Below are 17500 nucleotides of genomic sequence, written 5' to 3'. Positions count from 1 at the left end.
ACATGCACACATATTTTTGTCTACTCCCAAAACTATGAAACAAACTAGCAGCTTGTTAAATATGTTTTAACCCCCCTGTTGTCCTCGAGTCGAGAAGAAAGGAAAGGAGGAAGAAAGGGAGGAAGAAGGAAGGAAAGGAGGAAGGAAGGGAGGAAGGAAAGGAAGACTAGAGGAAAAGAGGGAAGGAAGGAAGAAAGGGAAGAAGGACAGATGGAAAGAAGGAAAAGAAGACATGAAGGATAGATAGAAGGAAGGAAGGAAAGAAGGGAGGAAGGAAGGAAGGAAGGAAAAGAAGACATGAGGTATAGATAGAATGAAAGAAGGAAGGAAGGAAGGAAAAGAAGACTTGAGGAAAAGAGGGAAGGAAGTAAGGAAGTAAAAGAAGACATGAGGGATCGATAGAAGGAAGGGAGGAAGGGCAGATGGAAAGAAGGAAAAGAAGACAGGAAGGAAGGAAGGAAAAGGAAAAGACTGGAGGAAACAAGGTTAGGAAGGAGTGAAGGAAAGAGGGAAAGAAGGAAGGAATGAAGAAAGGGAGGAAGGACAGATTGAAAGAAGGTAAAGAAGACATGAAGGATAGATAGAAGGAAGGAAAGAAGGAAGTAAGGGAGGAAAAGAAGACAGGAAGGAAAGTGGACCAGATTTGATCCCTCAGCGGTCCGGTTCTGGCCCACGAGCCTCATGTTTGACCTCCTGCTGCTTCATGTGATATAACAGAACAGTGTTTTACTTCCTGTTTCCAGGGAAACCAGATGACGCTGGTGTTCATGGAGAGAGAATACTCCGCACCTGAAGAGCCTCACCTGGGGATAGTTCACATGGTCGAGGTAACACACACACACACACACACACACACACACACATGCACACACGCTCACAGTGCGTGTGTGCGGAGGAAGGAAGGGGGGAGGGAAGGAAGGACGGAAGGAAGGAAGGAGGGAGAGAAGGAAAGAAGGAGAGAATTAAGGAAAGAAGGAGGGAGGGAGGAAAGAAGGAAGGAGAGAGGAAAGGAAGGAAGTGATGGAGGAAAGAAGGAACAAAGGAAGAAAAGGAAGGAAGGAGGGAGGGAAGGAGGGAAGGAAGGAAGGAGGGAGAGAAGGAGAGAATGAAGGAAGGAAGGAGGGAGGGAGGAAAGGAAGGAAGGAGGGAGGAAAGGAAGGAAGTGAGGTAGGAAGGAAGGAACAAAGGAAGCCTCACCTGGGAATAGTTCACATGGTCGAGGTAACACACACACACACACACACACACACACACACACGCTGGAGACTTCAGGTTATATAATGGTTGTTATAATGTGGAATGTTACATAACGCAGCTTGATGTCACGTGTAAGATCCCTGAGATGAGATGAGATGAGATGAGATGAGATGCTAAAGTAGGAATGACAAACTTTAAAAACAAACAAAAATTCCATCCTCTTCCTCCATCCTCCTTCCTCCATCCTCCTTCCTCCATCCTCTTCCTCCATCCTCCGTCCTCTTCCTCCATCCTCTTCCTCCCTCCTCTTCCTCTGTCCTCTTCTTCCTTCGTCGTTCTCCGTCCTCTTCCTCTATCCTCATCCTCCATCCTCTTCCTCCTTCCTCTTCCTCCATCCTCTTCCTCCTTCTTCCTTCGTCGTCCTCCGTCCTCTTCCTCCATCCTCTTCCTCCATTATTTTCCTCCTTCCTCTTCTTCCGTCTTCTTCCTCGTCCTCCTTCCTCTTCTTCCGTCCTTTTTCCTCCGTCATCTTCCTCCATCATCTTCCTCCGCACTCTTCCTCTGTCCTCTTCCTCCTTCCTCTTCTTCCATCTTCCTCTGTCCTCTTCTTCTGTCCTCTTCCTCCATCCTCCTTCCTCTTCTTCCGTCCTCTTCCTCCATCCTCGATGATGATGTTGCTGATGATGATGCTGCTGATACTGATAATGCTGATGTTCTTCCTCCTTCCTCTTCCTCCTTCCTCTTCCTCCTTCCTCTTCCGCCTCCAGGGGAGTTTCCGTCACGCTCAGACTGGTAACTCTGTGTCCCGTGAGGAGCTGATGATAGTGCTGCTGCTGATGATGATGATGATGATGATGATGCTGATGCTGATGATGCTAATGTTCTTCCTCCATCCTCTTCCTCCTTCCTCTTCCTCTTCCAGGGGAGTTTCCGTCACGCTCAGACGGGTAACTCTGTGTCCCGTGAGGAGCTGATGATGGTGCTGGTCGGTTTGGAGTCTCTGCAGATCCGAGCTCTTCACTCCCAGTCGGCACACGCCGTGTCGCTCCGCGGAGCCGTGCTGGAGGGAGCCGAGAACCTGCCGACCGGTCGCCATGCCAACAACGTGGAGATCTGCATGTGTCCCGCCAATTACCTGGGAGACTCGTGTCAGGTGAGGGAGACAAACAAACGTTATTTAAAGTTTTTATTGATTTTAAAGAATTATTCTCAACACTGTTTTTTTATTTTTATTAAGATTTAAATGTTTTATTAGTAATATTTTTATTAATTTGATATTTTTTTGTAGTAAAAATCCAATTTATCAAAGTTTCATGAACATAAATCTGAAAGAAAAATACCATCCAACAATTTGTTACACATTTTGATCCTCTACTCCTCTCCTCCCTGCTCTCCTTTCCTTCGCTTCCCTTCTCTCCTGTCTCCTCTTTTCTTTCTTCTCCTTCTCTCCTTTCCTCTCTCTCTTCTTCTCTCTCCTCCTCTCCTCATCTCATCTCCTCTCCTCTCTCCTCCTCATCTCCTTCTCTCCTCTCCTTTGCTCTCCTCTCCTCTCTCTCCTTTTCTTCCCTTCCCCTCTCTCCTGTCTCCTCTTTTCTTTCTTCTCCTCCCCTCTCCTCTCTCCTCCTCCCTTCTTCTAATCTCCTCTCCTCCTCCTCTCCTCTCCTCTCCTCTCCTTCCCTTTCCCTTTCCTTCTCTCCTCTCCTCCTCTCTCCTTCTCTTTCATCCTCTCTCTTTTTCTCCTTCTCTCCTCTCCTCTCCTCTCCTCTCCTCTCCTCTCCTCTCTTCTCCTCTCCTCTCCTCTCCTCTCCTCTCCTCTCCTCTCCTCTCCTCCTCTCCTCCTCTCCTCCTCTCCTCTCCTCTCCTCTCTTCTCCTCTCCTCCTCTCCTCCTCTCCTCTCCTCTCCTCTCCCTCTCCTCTCCTCTCCTCTCCTCTCCTCTCCTCTCCTCTCCTCTCCTCTCTTCTCCTCTCCTCTCCTCTCCTCTCCCCTCTCCTCTCCTCTCCTTTCCTCCCCTCTCCTCTCTTCCCTCCTCTCCTCCTCTTCTCCTCTCCAGAAATGTTCTCCAGGTTTCTACAGAGACACCATCGGCCTGTTTTTGGGGAAGTGTGTTCCCTGTAACTGTAACGGACACTCTGATCAGTGTCTGGACGGATCAGGAATCTGTCTGGTGAGGATTTAGTTTAACTCTTCACACCCAAAAAATTAAAACCTCATCCTCTCGAATTCTTCTAGATTCATCACTCTCTTTTTCTCTCCTTTTTTTTACCCCGTTTGTCTCCGTCCATCAGAACTGCAGACACAACACGGCTGGCGACCACTGTGAGAAATGCCAGGGCGGTTTCCTTGGCAACAACAGTCTGGACGGACAGGCGGTGTCATGCTCCAGTTGTCCCTGTCCGCTGAGAGTCCCGTCCAACAAGTCAGTTCATCTCTCTCTCTCTCTCCTCCTCTTCTCTTTTTGTCCTCCTCTTCTCTCTCAAAGATTATTTATGGGTCAATGATGTTTTTATGTGTCCATGTGGTTTAGTCAAATTTATAAAAGGGGTTAAAATGTGAAAGTAAAGGTATGAATAGCTTCCACACATTCTTTTATTTTGTGGGCTCAGCATCAAATTTCTACTTTTAATCCATTTTGAGAGAATATATTAGAGGATTATGGCAAAAATGTCAAGGAAGGAAGGGAGGAAGAAGGAAGGAAAGGAGGGAGGAAGGAAGGGAGGAAAGGAAAGGAAAGGAAAGGAAAGGAAAGGAAAGGAAGGGAAGGAAGGACAAGAGGAAGGAAGGAAGGAGGGAGGGAAGGAAGGAAGGAGGGAGGGAGGGAGGGAGGGAGAGAGGAAAGGAAGGAAGTGAGGGAGGAAAGAAGGCAGGAGGGAGGAAAGGAAGGAAGCGAGGTAGGAAGGAAGGAAGAAAGGAAGGAAGGAGGGAAGGAAAGGAAAGAAAGAAGGAAGGAAGGAAGGATCAGTTATCAGTATAAGTCCACTTAAATACACTGTAGGAGGATAAAATATTATTTTGTGGTTACACCATTTGACATTTTCAGGAGCATTCAGTCCTAAATCTCCTAAATGTACATTTTAACAAACCTGATGCTGCTTTTAAACATTATTTTTAAAGATATTTTTTAATTGCTCATCTTACTAACTCTTACTTATCCCTAACCCATATGTCTATAACTCCTCATGTATCTTTGTGTGTGTGTAGCTTTGCAGAAGGGTGTGTGCAGAAGAGCGAGAGGATGCAGTGTCTGTGTATGCCGGGTTACGCTGGACCTCACTGTGAAAGGTAAACAGGAACCATGTTCTGTCCTCACTAAGTGTTGTCCCCACGAACGTATACTCAGCTATACAGACAGCTAAACACTCTCCTAACCAAACTCCAAGGAACAGGCCGATGTGTTGATTTTGGCAGTTTAATCAGGATAAAGTGTGAAACTGTAGACAAAACAGATATACACAAATGAAAATGTTGCACCAATATACAATATAACATAAGAAAGCCAAATACTCACTAAAACATCAACATAATATTTCTGTAGTCAATGATTCTGCAAATAAACGTCTGATGAAAAACACACTGATTGAGATACATACAGAAATTAAGCAGGAGTGTGTTCTCAGAACCAAAATATCATAAAAAATATGTGGTTAATAAATAAAGTCTATCATTGTTACTTTACTTTCAAACTAATAATGATGCACACATGTTACTTTATATGAACAAACAGTATAACTTACAGATGATGCCATGTATAAACTATGAAGGCGAGGATGGCAACAGATGAGCGCAGGTGACTCCCCCTGGCAATATCTTGAGAGAAAGTGAGCTCTAAAGGAAATGACTTCAGAGGAAGTGACCCAACTTCCTGTTTCTAGGGCTAACACAATAAAATACACAAAACAACCACTAGGGCGTGATAACTGCAATACAGAGCAGATCTGGTTCCATCACACTCCCCACCTGGCATCTCTAACATGTCAATCTTAGAATTACTTGACTGAGTCCTTTTGTAACAGAAGGATGACTTTAGACACTGGCCTTAAGAACCGCTTTGGTTCACCATCTTTGACGACTTTTACTTCGACCTTTCTGACCTTTCCATCATCACTTGGAAAAGTTCTTGTGATAATACCTGTGGGCCAATTATGTCTCTTCACTAAGCTGTCTCTCAGCAGGACAACATCTCCATCCATCAGATTAGGTCTTTCTTTCTTTTTTTTTCTTCTTTTTTTTCTTTTTTCTATTCAAGGTACGGCGGAGTGACATCAGTCGGCTGAGGGCTTGCTCTCGGTTACTTGGTAAACGTGGCCTTGGAGTACAAAATGGGAGAGGAGCCACCCAGCTGTTGGAATCATCTTTCGTGAACTCGCTGGTCATGATTCGAAGGAAGAGTTTATCTCCAATGGAGGGTGCCAACTTGTCATCATCTTTCGAGTGGCTGAAGACTAGCTTACCTAAGCTAGGCTGGGCAGAGGCCAAGACATTAGGGGATATGGACCTTTCACTTACAATCTTTTCTTTGAAGATGATTCTGCTCTCACAAGGCCTGAAGTAACTGGGACGTCCATTCTCAAGGACATTGGTCTTACATGTACTGACAGTTGGTCGGTGGGCCCCACCAAGGCAGACATCTCCCACTATGACCCAGCCTAGATCCAATCGTTGGGCGTAGGGCATATTGTGATGACCATTGCGCTGGCTGCGTACTTTGTGTACTTGGATGATGTCTCTGCCAAGCAATAAAAGTATCTCAGCCGAAAAGTCAAGAGGAGGAATCTTGTCAGCTATAGGCTTGAGATGCATGTGGCTACGTGCAGCCTCTGGGGTAGGGATTTCATCCCTATTATTGGGAATTAGGTTGCACTCGATAAGGGTTGGCAATGATAGGTGAAGGTCCCCATCAGCTGACTCCACCATGAATCCATTGGCCCTCCTTCCAGCAGTGTCTGTAACTCCAGAGCACGTTTTGAGGGTATAGGGAGAAGCGTCACTCTGGATGCCAAACATGTCAAAGAATGCTGATCTAGCTAGCGATACATTACTTTGATCATCTAGTATCACATATGTTCTCATCTTTTGTTCAGGATGCCCCTTAGGATAGACGTTGACCAGACAGATTTTCGAACAGGATTTGCCTTGTAGACCCCCACCACAGACCTCTGTGCATAAAGAGGTTGCTACATCTGTGATGCCTTCAGTAGACTCCCCACCATACTCTGTGGTAGGCGTATTGGAACTTACAGCCCAAGGTGCTGGACCGAAATGGAGTGCTGAAATGTGTCGGTCGCTGTTGCATTCTGAGCAACGGATGTCAGCCTTACACTCCTTAGCCTGGTGAGTTGTTGAAGCACAACATTTAAAACATATGGAGTTCTCTAACAGGAAGCGCTTTCGCTCTGCGAGTGATTTCTCCCGAAAACCTCGACACTTCTTGAGGGAGTGAGGCTTCTTGTGGAGAGGACACTGTCTATCTGGATCCATGACAGGCCCTTTAGAGAAATCTGAGGAGAAGGGGCTTCCTACTACAGTTTTACTAACTGATACAGGAAGTTTGGTTTTCCAGTGTTTAGATGAGGACCCGTCTCCTTTGAATGCGGCTGAGCTGGAGGTAGGGATATCAAAGCTAGGGTCATTTCTCATCTCTGCATAGTTGTACACGAAGTCTACGAAGAATGAGAAAGGTGGATATGGAACTTGATGCTCCCTCTTATAGCGGGACCCCACGGTTATCCACTGTTCTTGGATGTTGTGGGGCAATTTCTCCACTATAGGGTTTATTCCCCTTGCTGTGTCGAGAAAGCTGAGCCCTGGCAAGTAACCCTCTTGTTTTGCAGCTTCGATTTCGAGGAGCAGGTCTCCAAGTTCTTGAATCCTCTGGTGATCCCTATTTGAAAGCTTTGTGAATAGGTCCAATCTGTTGAAGAGAGAAGCTTCAATAGCCTCCGGAGAGCCATAGCACTTGTCCAATCTTCGCCAAAGCATGTCCAAACCCAGAGATGGATTATTAACATGAACTGCTCTCATTCTCTTGGCATGGTGTAGTGACTCCCCACCAAGCCACCTGACGAGCAAGTCCAGTTCTTCGCTAGGTTTGAGGTTTAGTCCCTCCACAGCATTAATAAAGCTAGATTTCCAGGACAGATAACTAGCAGGCTGATTATCGAACACTTTCAGTCCAGCTGTGACAAGATCTCGACGAGCCAGATATACAGCTAAATCAGATACACCTGGAGCCTCTGATCGCGAGCGGTGTGGAAACTGGCTTGCTGAATCTGTGTGGCGGTGTGTGTGGAAGCTAGGAGCATTTCCATCTGTGTGAAAGGATGCAGCACCAGAGAGATTTTTCCTCTGGCTGGTTTGTTGCAGAGCTTTAGTGGGAAAAACGGAGGGATCTGGCTGTTGTGTGTTAAGACTGCCATAGTGATCTTCAGTGTTGTGTCGTGGCAAGGGAGCAGCTTCCTCTCCTTCATCAATTTGAGCTGAAACACAATTCTGACTCGTGGTAAAATGAGCTTGGATGTACTCACCAGTGCGCTGTACTGACTGCTTTGATAACCGAGAACGACTGGCTTTACTCATAAGATCACATTGCTCTAAATCCGCAGCTGCCTCAAACACTTGAGCCTCTGCTGAGGCAGCCTCAGCTTCACACTCTTCCTTTAATGCATTCAATGTAGCCTCTATGCGTGCTTTCTCCACTTGCATATCTATTTGACGCTTTGCATAGGCTGCTCGTGTGCGTGCAGCTTCCGCCTTGGCACGAGCTTGAGCAGCAGCTACACTGGCTGAAGATTTATTTGAGCGTCGCGAAGAGGACGATGCAGTTGATGCATTACATTCTGACCTGACCTCCAGGTCCCGTGGATCAATATCGTTGGGGTTTGTGTTTGACATCGTTGTATAGGGCAGGCGAATGTATCTTCAGTCCAAGTGAAATGCTCCTGAAGGTGTAGCCGTTTTTGTAAACTGATGGGTGAGTGATGTGTTACCGTTATTTCTTCACAGCTTGTCGTGATGGTCCATCTTTTCACTGTTCTGTCCTCACTAAGTGTTGTCCCCACGAACGTATACTCAGCTATACAGACAGCTAAACACTCTCCTAACCAAACTCCAAGGAACAGGCCGATGTGTTGATTTTGGCAGTTTAATCAGGATAAAGTGTGAAACTGTAGACAAAACAGATATACACAAATGAAAATGTTGCACCAATATACAATATAACATAAGAAAGCCAAATACTCACTAAAACATCAACATAATATTTCTGTAGTCAATGATTCTGCAAATAAACGTCTGATGAAAAACACACTGATTGAGATACATACAGAAATTAAGCAGGAGTGTGTTCTCAGAACCAAAATATCATAAAAAATATGTGGTTAATAAATAAAGTCTATCATTGTTACTTTACTTTCAAACTAATAATGATGCACACATGTTACTTTATATGAACAAACAGTATAACTTACAGATGATGCCATGTATAAACTATGAAGGCGAGGATGGCAACAGATGAGCGCAGGTGACTCCCCCTGGCAATATCTTGAGAGAAAGTGAGCTCTAAAGGAAATGACTTCAGAGGAAGTGACCCAACTTCCTGTTTCTAGGGCTAACACAATAAAATACACAAAACAACCACTAGGGCGTGATAACTGCAATACAGAGCAGATCTGGTTCCATCACAAACCATGAGACAGTTTCAGTTTGTTCTCAACTTTACTCAGCTGTAAAAAATCAGATTAAGCTATAAAAAAAAAAACTCCCTTATAAACGTCAGTAGTTTATTATATGTATAATGTTTGTGTGTTGAAGTGAATTTTGCTGCTGTTTAAAGATTCTTTCCTTCCTCCTTTCCTTCCTTCCTTCCTTCCTTCCTTCCTTCCTTCCTTCCTTCCTTCCTTCCTTCCTCCCTCCCTCCCTCCCTCCCTCCCTCCCTTCCTTCCTTCCGTCTGTCCTTCCTTCCTTCCTTCCTTCCTCCTTTCCCTCCTTTCCTTCCTTCTTCTTCCCTCCCATCTTTCTGCTGTCCTTCTTTCCTCCCTCTCTCCTTTGCTTCCTTCTTCCTCCCTTCCTTCCTCCTTTCCCTCCTTTCCTTCCTTCTTCCTACCTTCTTTCCTCTGTCCTTCCTTCCTTCCTCCCTACCTTCTTTCCTTCCTTCCTTTCCTTCCTTCCTTTTTCCTCCCTTCCTTCCTACTTTCCCTCCTTTTTCCTCCCTCCCTTCTTTCCTCTGTCCTCCCTTCCTTCTCCTCCCTTCCTCCCTCCTTTCCATCTGTCTGTCCTTCCTTCCTTCCTTCCTCCCTTCCTTCCTACTTTCCCTCCTTTTTCCTCCCTCCCTTCTTTCCTCTGTCCTCCCTTCCTTCTCCTCCCTTCCTCCCTCCTTTCCATCTGTCTGTCCTTCCTTCCTTCCTTCCTTCCTTCCTTCCTTCCTCCCTCCTTTCCTTCCTTCGTCCTTCCTTCCTTCCTCCCTCCCTCCTTTCCTTCCTTTGTCCTTCCTTCCTTCCTTCCTTCCTTCCTTCCTTGACCCGAGGACAACAGGAGGGTTAAACATGATAAAATAAAACCTTCATAAACACCAGACACACGTGTGCTGCAGATGAATTAACCTTTGACCTCTCATCCAGGTGTGCCCCCGGTTTCTACGGCAACCCCATGGTGCTGGGCAGCAGGTGCCAGCCGTGCCACTGCAACGGCAACACCGACCCCAACATGCTGTTCACCGACTGCCACCCGCTGACCGGCGAGTGTCTGAGCTGCATGCACGACACGGCCGGGCCGCACTGCGACGTCTGCGCTCCCGGTTACCACGGAGACGCCATCGTTGCTAAGAACTGCACCAGTGAGTCCGGCTACAGTACAGTCTGCATGGCTGCAAACATGCTCATTGGAATAGATTTAGATGTTTTATGTTATGAATAATCTGTGTGTGTGTGTGTGTGTGTGTGTGTGTGTGTGTGTGTGTGTGTGTGTGTTTATTTTTTTGTCTCACAGAGTGTAATTGTTCTCCATGTGGAACTGAGTCATGTGACCCTCAGACCGGTCAGTGTCGCTGTAAACAGGGAGTCACTGGACCACGCTGTGAACGCTGCGAGGTAAGAGCATACGATGATGATTCCTTCCTTCCTATTGTCTTCCTCCCTACCTTCCTTCTGTCCTTCCTTCCTTCCTCCCTCCCTCCTTTTTTCTTTCCTTTCTTCCTTCCTTCCTTCCTTTCCTTCCTCCCTTCCTTCCTTCCTTCGTTCCTTCCTTCCTTTATTCCTTTCCTTCCTCCGTTCCTTCTTTCCTTCCTTCCTTTCCTTCCCCTACCTTCTCCCTTCCTTCTTTCCTTTCTCCCTCCTTCCTTCCTTCTTTCTTTCCTCTGTCCTTCCTCCCTCCTTTCCTTCCTTCCTTCCTTCCTCCCTCCCTCCTTTCCTTCCTCCCTTTGTCTTTTCCTTTCTCCCTCCCTCCTTTCCTCCCTTCCTTCCATCCTTCCCTCCTTTCCTTCCTCCCTCCCTCCCTCCCTCCCTCCCTCCCTCCCTCCCTCCCATCCTTCCTTCTTCCCTCCCTTCCTTCCTTCCTTCTTCCCTCCCTCCCATCCTTCCGTCTTCCCTTCCTTCCTTCGTTCCTTCTTCCTCCTTTCCTTCCTTCCTTGAGGACAACAGGAGGGTTAAATAGTGTTAAAGTTTCCCTCCTGCTGACCTTCCTCACTTGAACCTGTCCCTCCTCTTCTTCATCAGGACGGCTCTTTCGGTTTCGACTCGTGCTCCGGCTGCCGTCAGTGTGACTGCGAGGCGTCGGCCGCTCTCACCCAGCCGTGCGACCCTCGGAGCGGGCAGTGCGCCTGTCGACCCGGAGTCAACGGACCCAGCTGCAAACAGTGTGCTCCAGGACACTGGGACTACGGACCCAACGGCTGCAAGAGTGAGGGAATACACACACACACACACACACACACACACACACACACACACACACACACACTGTAACATCCTGCATCCTTATCAGTTGTTAATAAGTTAATGAGGGAAATATTAAATTGAGTATTAGACATTTTCATTTACATAGTACATTTTAAATTAAGTGTTTTACTACCCATGATGCACTAAGATGTTGTTTATTAGAAGACGAGCTGTATAGTTTAACTTTTATATTTAACTCTTTTTGCCTCTCTCTCTCTCTTTCTCTCGCTCTCTCTCTGTGTCTCTCTCTCTCCTTCTCTCTCTCTCTCGCTCCCTCTCCTTCTCTCTCTCTCTCTCTCTCTCTCTCTCTGTCTCTTTCTCTGTCTCTCTCTCTGTCTCCCTCTCTCTCTCTCACTGTCTCTCTATCTCTCTCTCTCTCTCTCACTGTCTCTCTGTCTCTCCCTCTCTCTCTCTCTCTCTCTCTCTCTCTCTCTCTATCTCTCTCTCTCTGTCTCTCTCTCTCTGTCTCTCTCTCTCTCTCTCTCTCTCAGAGTGTAACTGCAGAGGCGGTCGCTGTGACCCTCGGACAGGAGAGTGTCGTTGTCCTGACGGGATGACGGGAAAACAGTGCGACACCTGCGCCAACAAATACAGCATGCCGACCGAGGACCATCACGGCATGCACTGTGAACGTACGACACACACACACACACACACACACACACACACACACACACACACACACACACACGCACACACACTCACACACACACACACGATGACGGCCACTGAGGGGAAATTCCACATATTCCCTCCTTCCTATTGTCTTCCTCCCTACCTTTCTTCCATCTGTCCTCCCTTCCTACCTTCCTTTTTTCCTTCCTTCCTACCTTCCTCCCTTCCTTCCTTCCTTTCTCCCTTTCTTCCATCTGTTCTTCCTTCTTCCCTTTCTTCTTTCCTCCCTTTCTTCCATCTATTCTTCCTTCTTCCCTTTCTTCCTCCTTACCTTCCTTCCATCTGTCCTTCCTTCCTTCCTTCTACCTTTCTTCCCTCCTTCCTATTGTCTGTCTTTCTTTCCTTCCTTCCCTTCTTATTTGATGACAGCCTAAAGAGTGTTAATGTAGGAATAACATTAAGTGTGTGTGTGTGTGTGTGTGTGTGTGTGTGTGTGTGTGTGTGTGTGTCTGTGTCTGTGTCTGTGTCTGTGTCTCTGTCTGTGTGTGTGTGTTACTTTGTGCAGCGTGTGACAGCTGCGTCATCGTCCTGTTGGAAGATCTGGACAAGATGAACAAGGACTTCACCTCCGTAGCCGCTCAGCTTCGTAACCTCAACGCCAGCTCCATCGCCTGGGCTCAGCTGGACAACCTCAACAAAACCATGGAGGACATGGCCGTGAGTACTGAACCACGTAACCATGGTAACGCCCACGTTGGTTAATAAATAAGATGATAAACTAATTTCCCCCGTGATCTCCTCCAGCGAGCCATAGAGAACTACAACAGTTCGCTGGATGAGAGCAGGAGCCGAGCCGACCTGCTGGACGCTGACGTCATGAACATTAACGCTGACATCGATGAACTGCAGGATAAGGTAACACACACACACACACATACACACACACACACATACACACACATACACACACACACACACATCCCCTCATAATTAGTCTCTGCACATAATTTCTTAAAATGAAAATCTAATTATCATCTTTCCTACATTTCCTTCCTTCAGCTATATTAAATGGAAATGAACAAACACAAAGAACATTTTCATTATAAATGTGTCTGTCTTTACTGGAAACTTTAAAAAGCTGTGTTTGGTTGTTTCTTTCAGGCGGCAGCGATGACTAACAGGGCCGATGATTTGCATGACAGTACCACCAACACACACCAGAGGGCGCAAGACCTGCTGTCCTTCATTAACAACATGACCATGGATATTAACGGTAATTATATTATAATACATCATGAATATAATAAAAAGGCTCAAATAAAAAAATAAAAAATAAAACACGGAAAAATAAAAACACGGATTCTACTTATATGGGCATGAGGCGGAGTCATGGGCGGAGCGGGAAGGTTGCTATGGTTGCGAGGGCTGGATCTAGAGGACATTGGTCAATCAACCTGTCAATCAGGACGTAGCCACGCCCTAATGCATACCCTGCTTTATCGTCACATATAAAATCAGGGAGGCCAAAATGTCCCAAATGAACATCATACTGCATTGAAGAAGGCTTTAAACTAGCGATTGAGACCATAAACACATTTTGAAAACGTTTACTGAGGTTAGAAATCAAGTGAGAAGTTGGTGAATTCTCCATTGACTTGTATAGAGACGGTCGCCCCCTGGTGGCCTTTTGATAGAATGCAGCTCTAAGTTACTTCCTGGTTGGCCTCATTTCAGAGAACCAGAACTCCCCGCCTGGTAATAAGATAAAGCTGAATATAAGATGTATAAATTATTGATGATCCTTTAATCTCTTGCTCCCCTCTGCAGACATGATACTGACGGCGAACCGCTCGTCAGTGAACGACACGGAGGTGACTCAGGACGTGGCTCAGAGAGAGAGGATGATGAGGGAGGTGCAGGCCATGCTGAGGGAGATGAGGTACCGCAGCTGTGTGGGACAGAAGAAACTGGCCGATAAAGAGAAGACGGAGGCTGAGAAGTGTGAGTTTAAACCCCATCATCCACTAATCATCTTTAACTTCCTGTCGTCCTCCTTCCATCTCTCTTTTGACTGTTCCTTCTTTCCTTCCTTCCTTCCAGCCTTCCTTCTTTCCTTCCTTCTTCCCTCTTTCTTTAATTTTTACTTCCTTCTTCTCCTCCACCCTTCTTTCTTTGCTCCCTCCTCCTTCCATCCTTCCTTCCTTCCATCCTTCCTTCCTTCCTCCTTTCCTCCCTCCTAACTCCTATCCTTCTTTCCTTCCTTCCTTCCTTCTCTCCTAAATTCCTTCCTCTTGTCGTCCTTACTACTTTCCTTCCTTCCTTCCTTCCTTCCTTCCTTCCCTCCTTCCTTCTTTCCTAAATTCCTTCCTCTTTTCATCCTTACTCCTTTCCTTCCTTCTTCCTTCCCTCCCTCCTTACTCCTTTTCTTTCCTTCCTTCCTTCCTTCTCTCCTAAATTCCTTCCTTCCTTCCTCCTTTCCTCCTTTCCTCCCTCTCTCCCTCCTTACTCCTTTCCTTCCTTCCTTCCTTCCTTCCTTCCTTCTCTCCTAAATTCCTTCCTCTTTTCATCCTTACTCCTTTCCTTCCTTCTTCCTTCCTTCTTCCTTTCCTCCCTCCTTACTCCTTTCTTTCCTTCCTTCCTTCCTTCTCTCCTAAATTCCTTCCTTCCTTCCTCCTTCCCTCCCTCCCTGCCTCCCTCCGTTCTTACTTCTTTCCTTCCTTCCTTCCTTCCTTCCTTCCTTCCTTCTCTCCTAAATTCCTTCCTCTTTTCATCCTTACTCCTTTCCTTCCTTCCTCCTTTCCTCCCTCCCTCCCTCCTTACTCCTTTCCTTCCTTCCTCCTGTCCTTCCTTCTGTCCTTCCCTGACCTGAGGACACAGTGTCATTACTCATGCCATGTCTCCTCCTCTTCATGTTTCCTTAGTGTTTGATCGAGTTAATAAAGAGCTCGCTGGTCGTCAAGGAGGAAACGAAGATTTGGCCAAAGCCATCAAAGAGCGTCTGAACGAGCTTCACTCTCAGATGATGGACCTGCGAGACGCTCTGAACGAAGCCGTCAACAAAACGGCCAGAGCTGCCGAGATCAACAACGTCAACGAGAAGAGTCTGGAGGACAACAAGGTAAAAAATAATAAAGAAACATGAGGCCCGCGGGCCAGAACTGGGCCACCGAGGGGTGCAATCCGGCCCTTCCTTCCTTCCTTCCATCTGTCCTTCTGTCTGTCCTTCTGTCTGTCCTTCCTTCTGTTCCTCCTCCCTCCCTTCCATCCTTTCTTCCTTTGTTCGTTCCTTCCTTCCTTCTGTCTGTTCTTCCTCCCTACCTTCCTTTTTTCCTTTCTTCCTTCTGTTCTACCTTCTTCCTTCCTTCCTTCCTTTCATCTGTCCTTCCTTCCTACCTTCCTTTTTTCCTTCCTTCCTACCTTTCTTCCCTCCTTCCTTTTGTCTGTCTTTCCTTCCGTCCCTTCTTATTTCCTTCCTTCCTTCCATCTGTCCTTCCTCCCCTTCTTCCTTCCATCTGTCCTTCCTTCTTTCCTTCCTTCCATCTGTCTGTCCGTCCTTCCTTTTCTGTGTTTCCTTCCTTCCTTCCTTCCTTCCTTCCTTCCTTCCTTCCTTCCTTCCCTCCATCTTTTTAATGATCCGGCCCACATGAGATCAATTTGACTCTCCTGCTGTAGAAAAAGAACATAATAGTGACTCTTAAATGATGATATCAACTTTCTCTCTCTCTCTCTCTCTCTCGCTTTCTCTCCCTCTCTCTCTCTCTCTCTCTCTCTCAGAGGAGGATTGAAGACTTGTCGTCCAAGCAGAAGGAAGTGACCGAGGAGTTGCAGATGGCCGAAGACGACGTCGCCCAGGTCAACGATTTACTGTCGATGCTGCACGACTCCAAAGAGGTCAGAACACGATGATGATGATGATGATGATGATGATGATGATGATGGTGATGATGGTGATGAGGATGGTGGTGATGAGGGTGATGATAGTGATGATGATGATGGTGATGATGATGGTGATGTTGGTCATGATGATGATGATGTTGTTGATGGTGATGATGATGGTGGTGGTGGTGATGATGATGGTGTTGATGATGATGATGATGGTGATGATGATGATGATGGTGTTGATGGTGATGATGATGGTGTTGATGGTGTTGATGGTGATGATGGTGGTGATGATGATGATGATGATGATGGTGATGATAGTGATGATAGTGATGATGATAGTGATGATGATGATGAAGATGATGATGATGCTAATGCTAACGCTAACGTCTCTCTGGCTCTCAGGAGTACGAGCGTCTGTCGGCCCAGCTGGACGGAGCCCGGACCCCGTTGATAAAGAAGGTGCAGGACTTCGCGTGGGTGGACTCTAAGATCCCGCTGGTGGAGGAAGCCGAGAGACACGCAGCGCTGCTCAACGCGTTAGCCATGAATCTGTCCAGGTAACCAGGGAGGTCCAACATGAGGCCCGGGGGCCAGAACCGGGCCGCCGGGGGCCAGAACCAGGCCGCCGGGGGCCAGAACCAGGCCGCCGAGGAGTCTAATCTGGCCGTGTTTCCTTCCTTCCTTCCTTCCTTCCTTCCATCTTTCCTTACTTTTTTCCTTCCTTGCTTCCTTCCATCTTTCCTTCCTTCTGTGCTACCATCTTTCCTTCCATCTTTCCTTCCTTCCTTCCTTCCTTCCTCCCGTCCTTCCTTCCTTCCTTCTTTCCTTCCTTCCTTCCTTCCTTCCACCTTTCCTTCCACTGTCCCTTCCTTCCTTCCTTCCTTCCTTCCTTCCTTCCTTCCTTCCCTCCTTACTTCTTTCTTCTCTACCTTCTGTCCTTCCTTCCTTCTGTCCTTCCTTCCTTCCTTCCTTCCATCTTACCTTCCATCTTTCCTTCCTTCCTTCCATCCTTCCATCCTTCCTTCCTTCCTTCTTTCCTTCCTTCCTTCCCTCCTTCCTTCCTTCCCTCCTTCCTTCTTTCTTTTCTTCCTTCCTTTCTTTCTTCCTATCTATCTATCTATCTATCTATCCTTTCCTGTCTTCTTTTCCTCCCTTCCTTCCATCCTTCCTTCTTTTCCTTCCCTCCATCCTTCCTTCCTTCCCTCCTTACTTCTTTCTTTTCTTCATATTGTTCAGTATGTGGTTTGAGCCTCCTGCTTTAAACGATGGAGGAGAAAAACACTGTGGTGTCATAATCCAGCAGCTAAATGATGTGTAATGAGATAATTAACATTGGAGAGGCTGCAGCTCCCATTAAAACCACACACCAGAACCAGTCCGCAGAGGAGTCTAATCTGGCCTTCCTTCCTTCCTTCCTTCCTTCCTTCCTTCCTTCCTTCCTTCCTTCCTTCCTTCCTTCCTTCCGTCATTCCTTCCTTCCTTCCATCTTTCCTTACTTTTGTCCTTCCTTGCTTCCCTCCTTCCTTCATTCTTTTCTTCCTTCCTTCCCTCCTTCCTTCCTTCCATCTTTCCTTCCACCTTTCCTTCCTTCCGTCCTTCCTTCCTTCCTTCCATCCTTCCTTCCTTCTTTTCCTTCCTTCTTTCCTTCCTTTTTCCTTCCTTCTTTCCTTCCTTCCTTCCGTCCTCCCGTCCTTCCACCTTTCCTTACTTTTTTCCTTCCTTGCTTCCTTCCATCTTTCCTTCCTTCCTTTGTTCCTTCTTTTCCTTCCTTCCTTCCTTCCTTCCTTCCTTCCTTCCTTCCTTCCTTCCTTCTTTTAATGGTCTGGCCCACATGAGATCATATTGTTCAGTATGTGGCCTTTGAATGAACATGAGTTTG

The 17500-nt window shown here is 46.7% G+C and overlaps 1 protein-coding gene across 1 annotated transcript in view; it reads left to right on the top strand.

Annotated features, from left to right (window-relative positions):
- Nucleotides 1-17500, top strand: part of lama5 (laminin, alpha 5) — a 132857-nt gene that overhangs the window by 94776 nt on the left and 20581 nt on the right. Inside the window, exons 35-50 of the mRNA XM_053318096.1 lie at nucleotides 744-827; nucleotides 2120-2350; nucleotides 3249-3362; nucleotides 3484-3614; nucleotides 4397-4477; nucleotides 9811-10025; nucleotides 10178-10278; nucleotides 10903-11086; nucleotides 11616-11756; nucleotides 12305-12456; nucleotides 12544-12654; nucleotides 12901-13012; nucleotides 13567-13740; nucleotides 14661-14857; nucleotides 15514-15630; nucleotides 16024-16178. Coding sequence (XP_053174071.1) covers nucleotides 744-827; nucleotides 2120-2350; nucleotides 3249-3362; nucleotides 3484-3614; nucleotides 4397-4477; nucleotides 9811-10025; nucleotides 10178-10278; nucleotides 10903-11086; nucleotides 11616-11756; nucleotides 12305-12456; nucleotides 12544-12654; nucleotides 12901-13012; nucleotides 13567-13740; nucleotides 14661-14857; nucleotides 15514-15630; nucleotides 16024-16178 — 2300 coding nt within the window. The remainder of the gene's footprint in view (nucleotides 1-743; nucleotides 828-2119; nucleotides 2351-3248; nucleotides 3363-3483; nucleotides 3615-4396; nucleotides 4478-9810; nucleotides 10026-10177; nucleotides 10279-10902; nucleotides 11087-11615; nucleotides 11757-12304; nucleotides 12457-12543; nucleotides 12655-12900; nucleotides 13013-13566; nucleotides 13741-14660; nucleotides 14858-15513; nucleotides 15631-16023; nucleotides 16179-17500) is intronic.

This window comes from Scomber japonicus, chromosome 4, assembly GCF_027409825.1.
Source record: "Scomber japonicus isolate fScoJap1 chromosome 4, fScoJap1.pri, whole genome shotgun sequence".
Lineage (NCBI taxonomy): Eukaryota > Metazoa > Chordata > Actinopteri > Scombriformes > Scombridae > Scomber > Scomber japonicus.
Note: the sequence above shows the minus strand (reverse complement) of the source record. Positions and strands in the feature narration are given on the sequence as shown.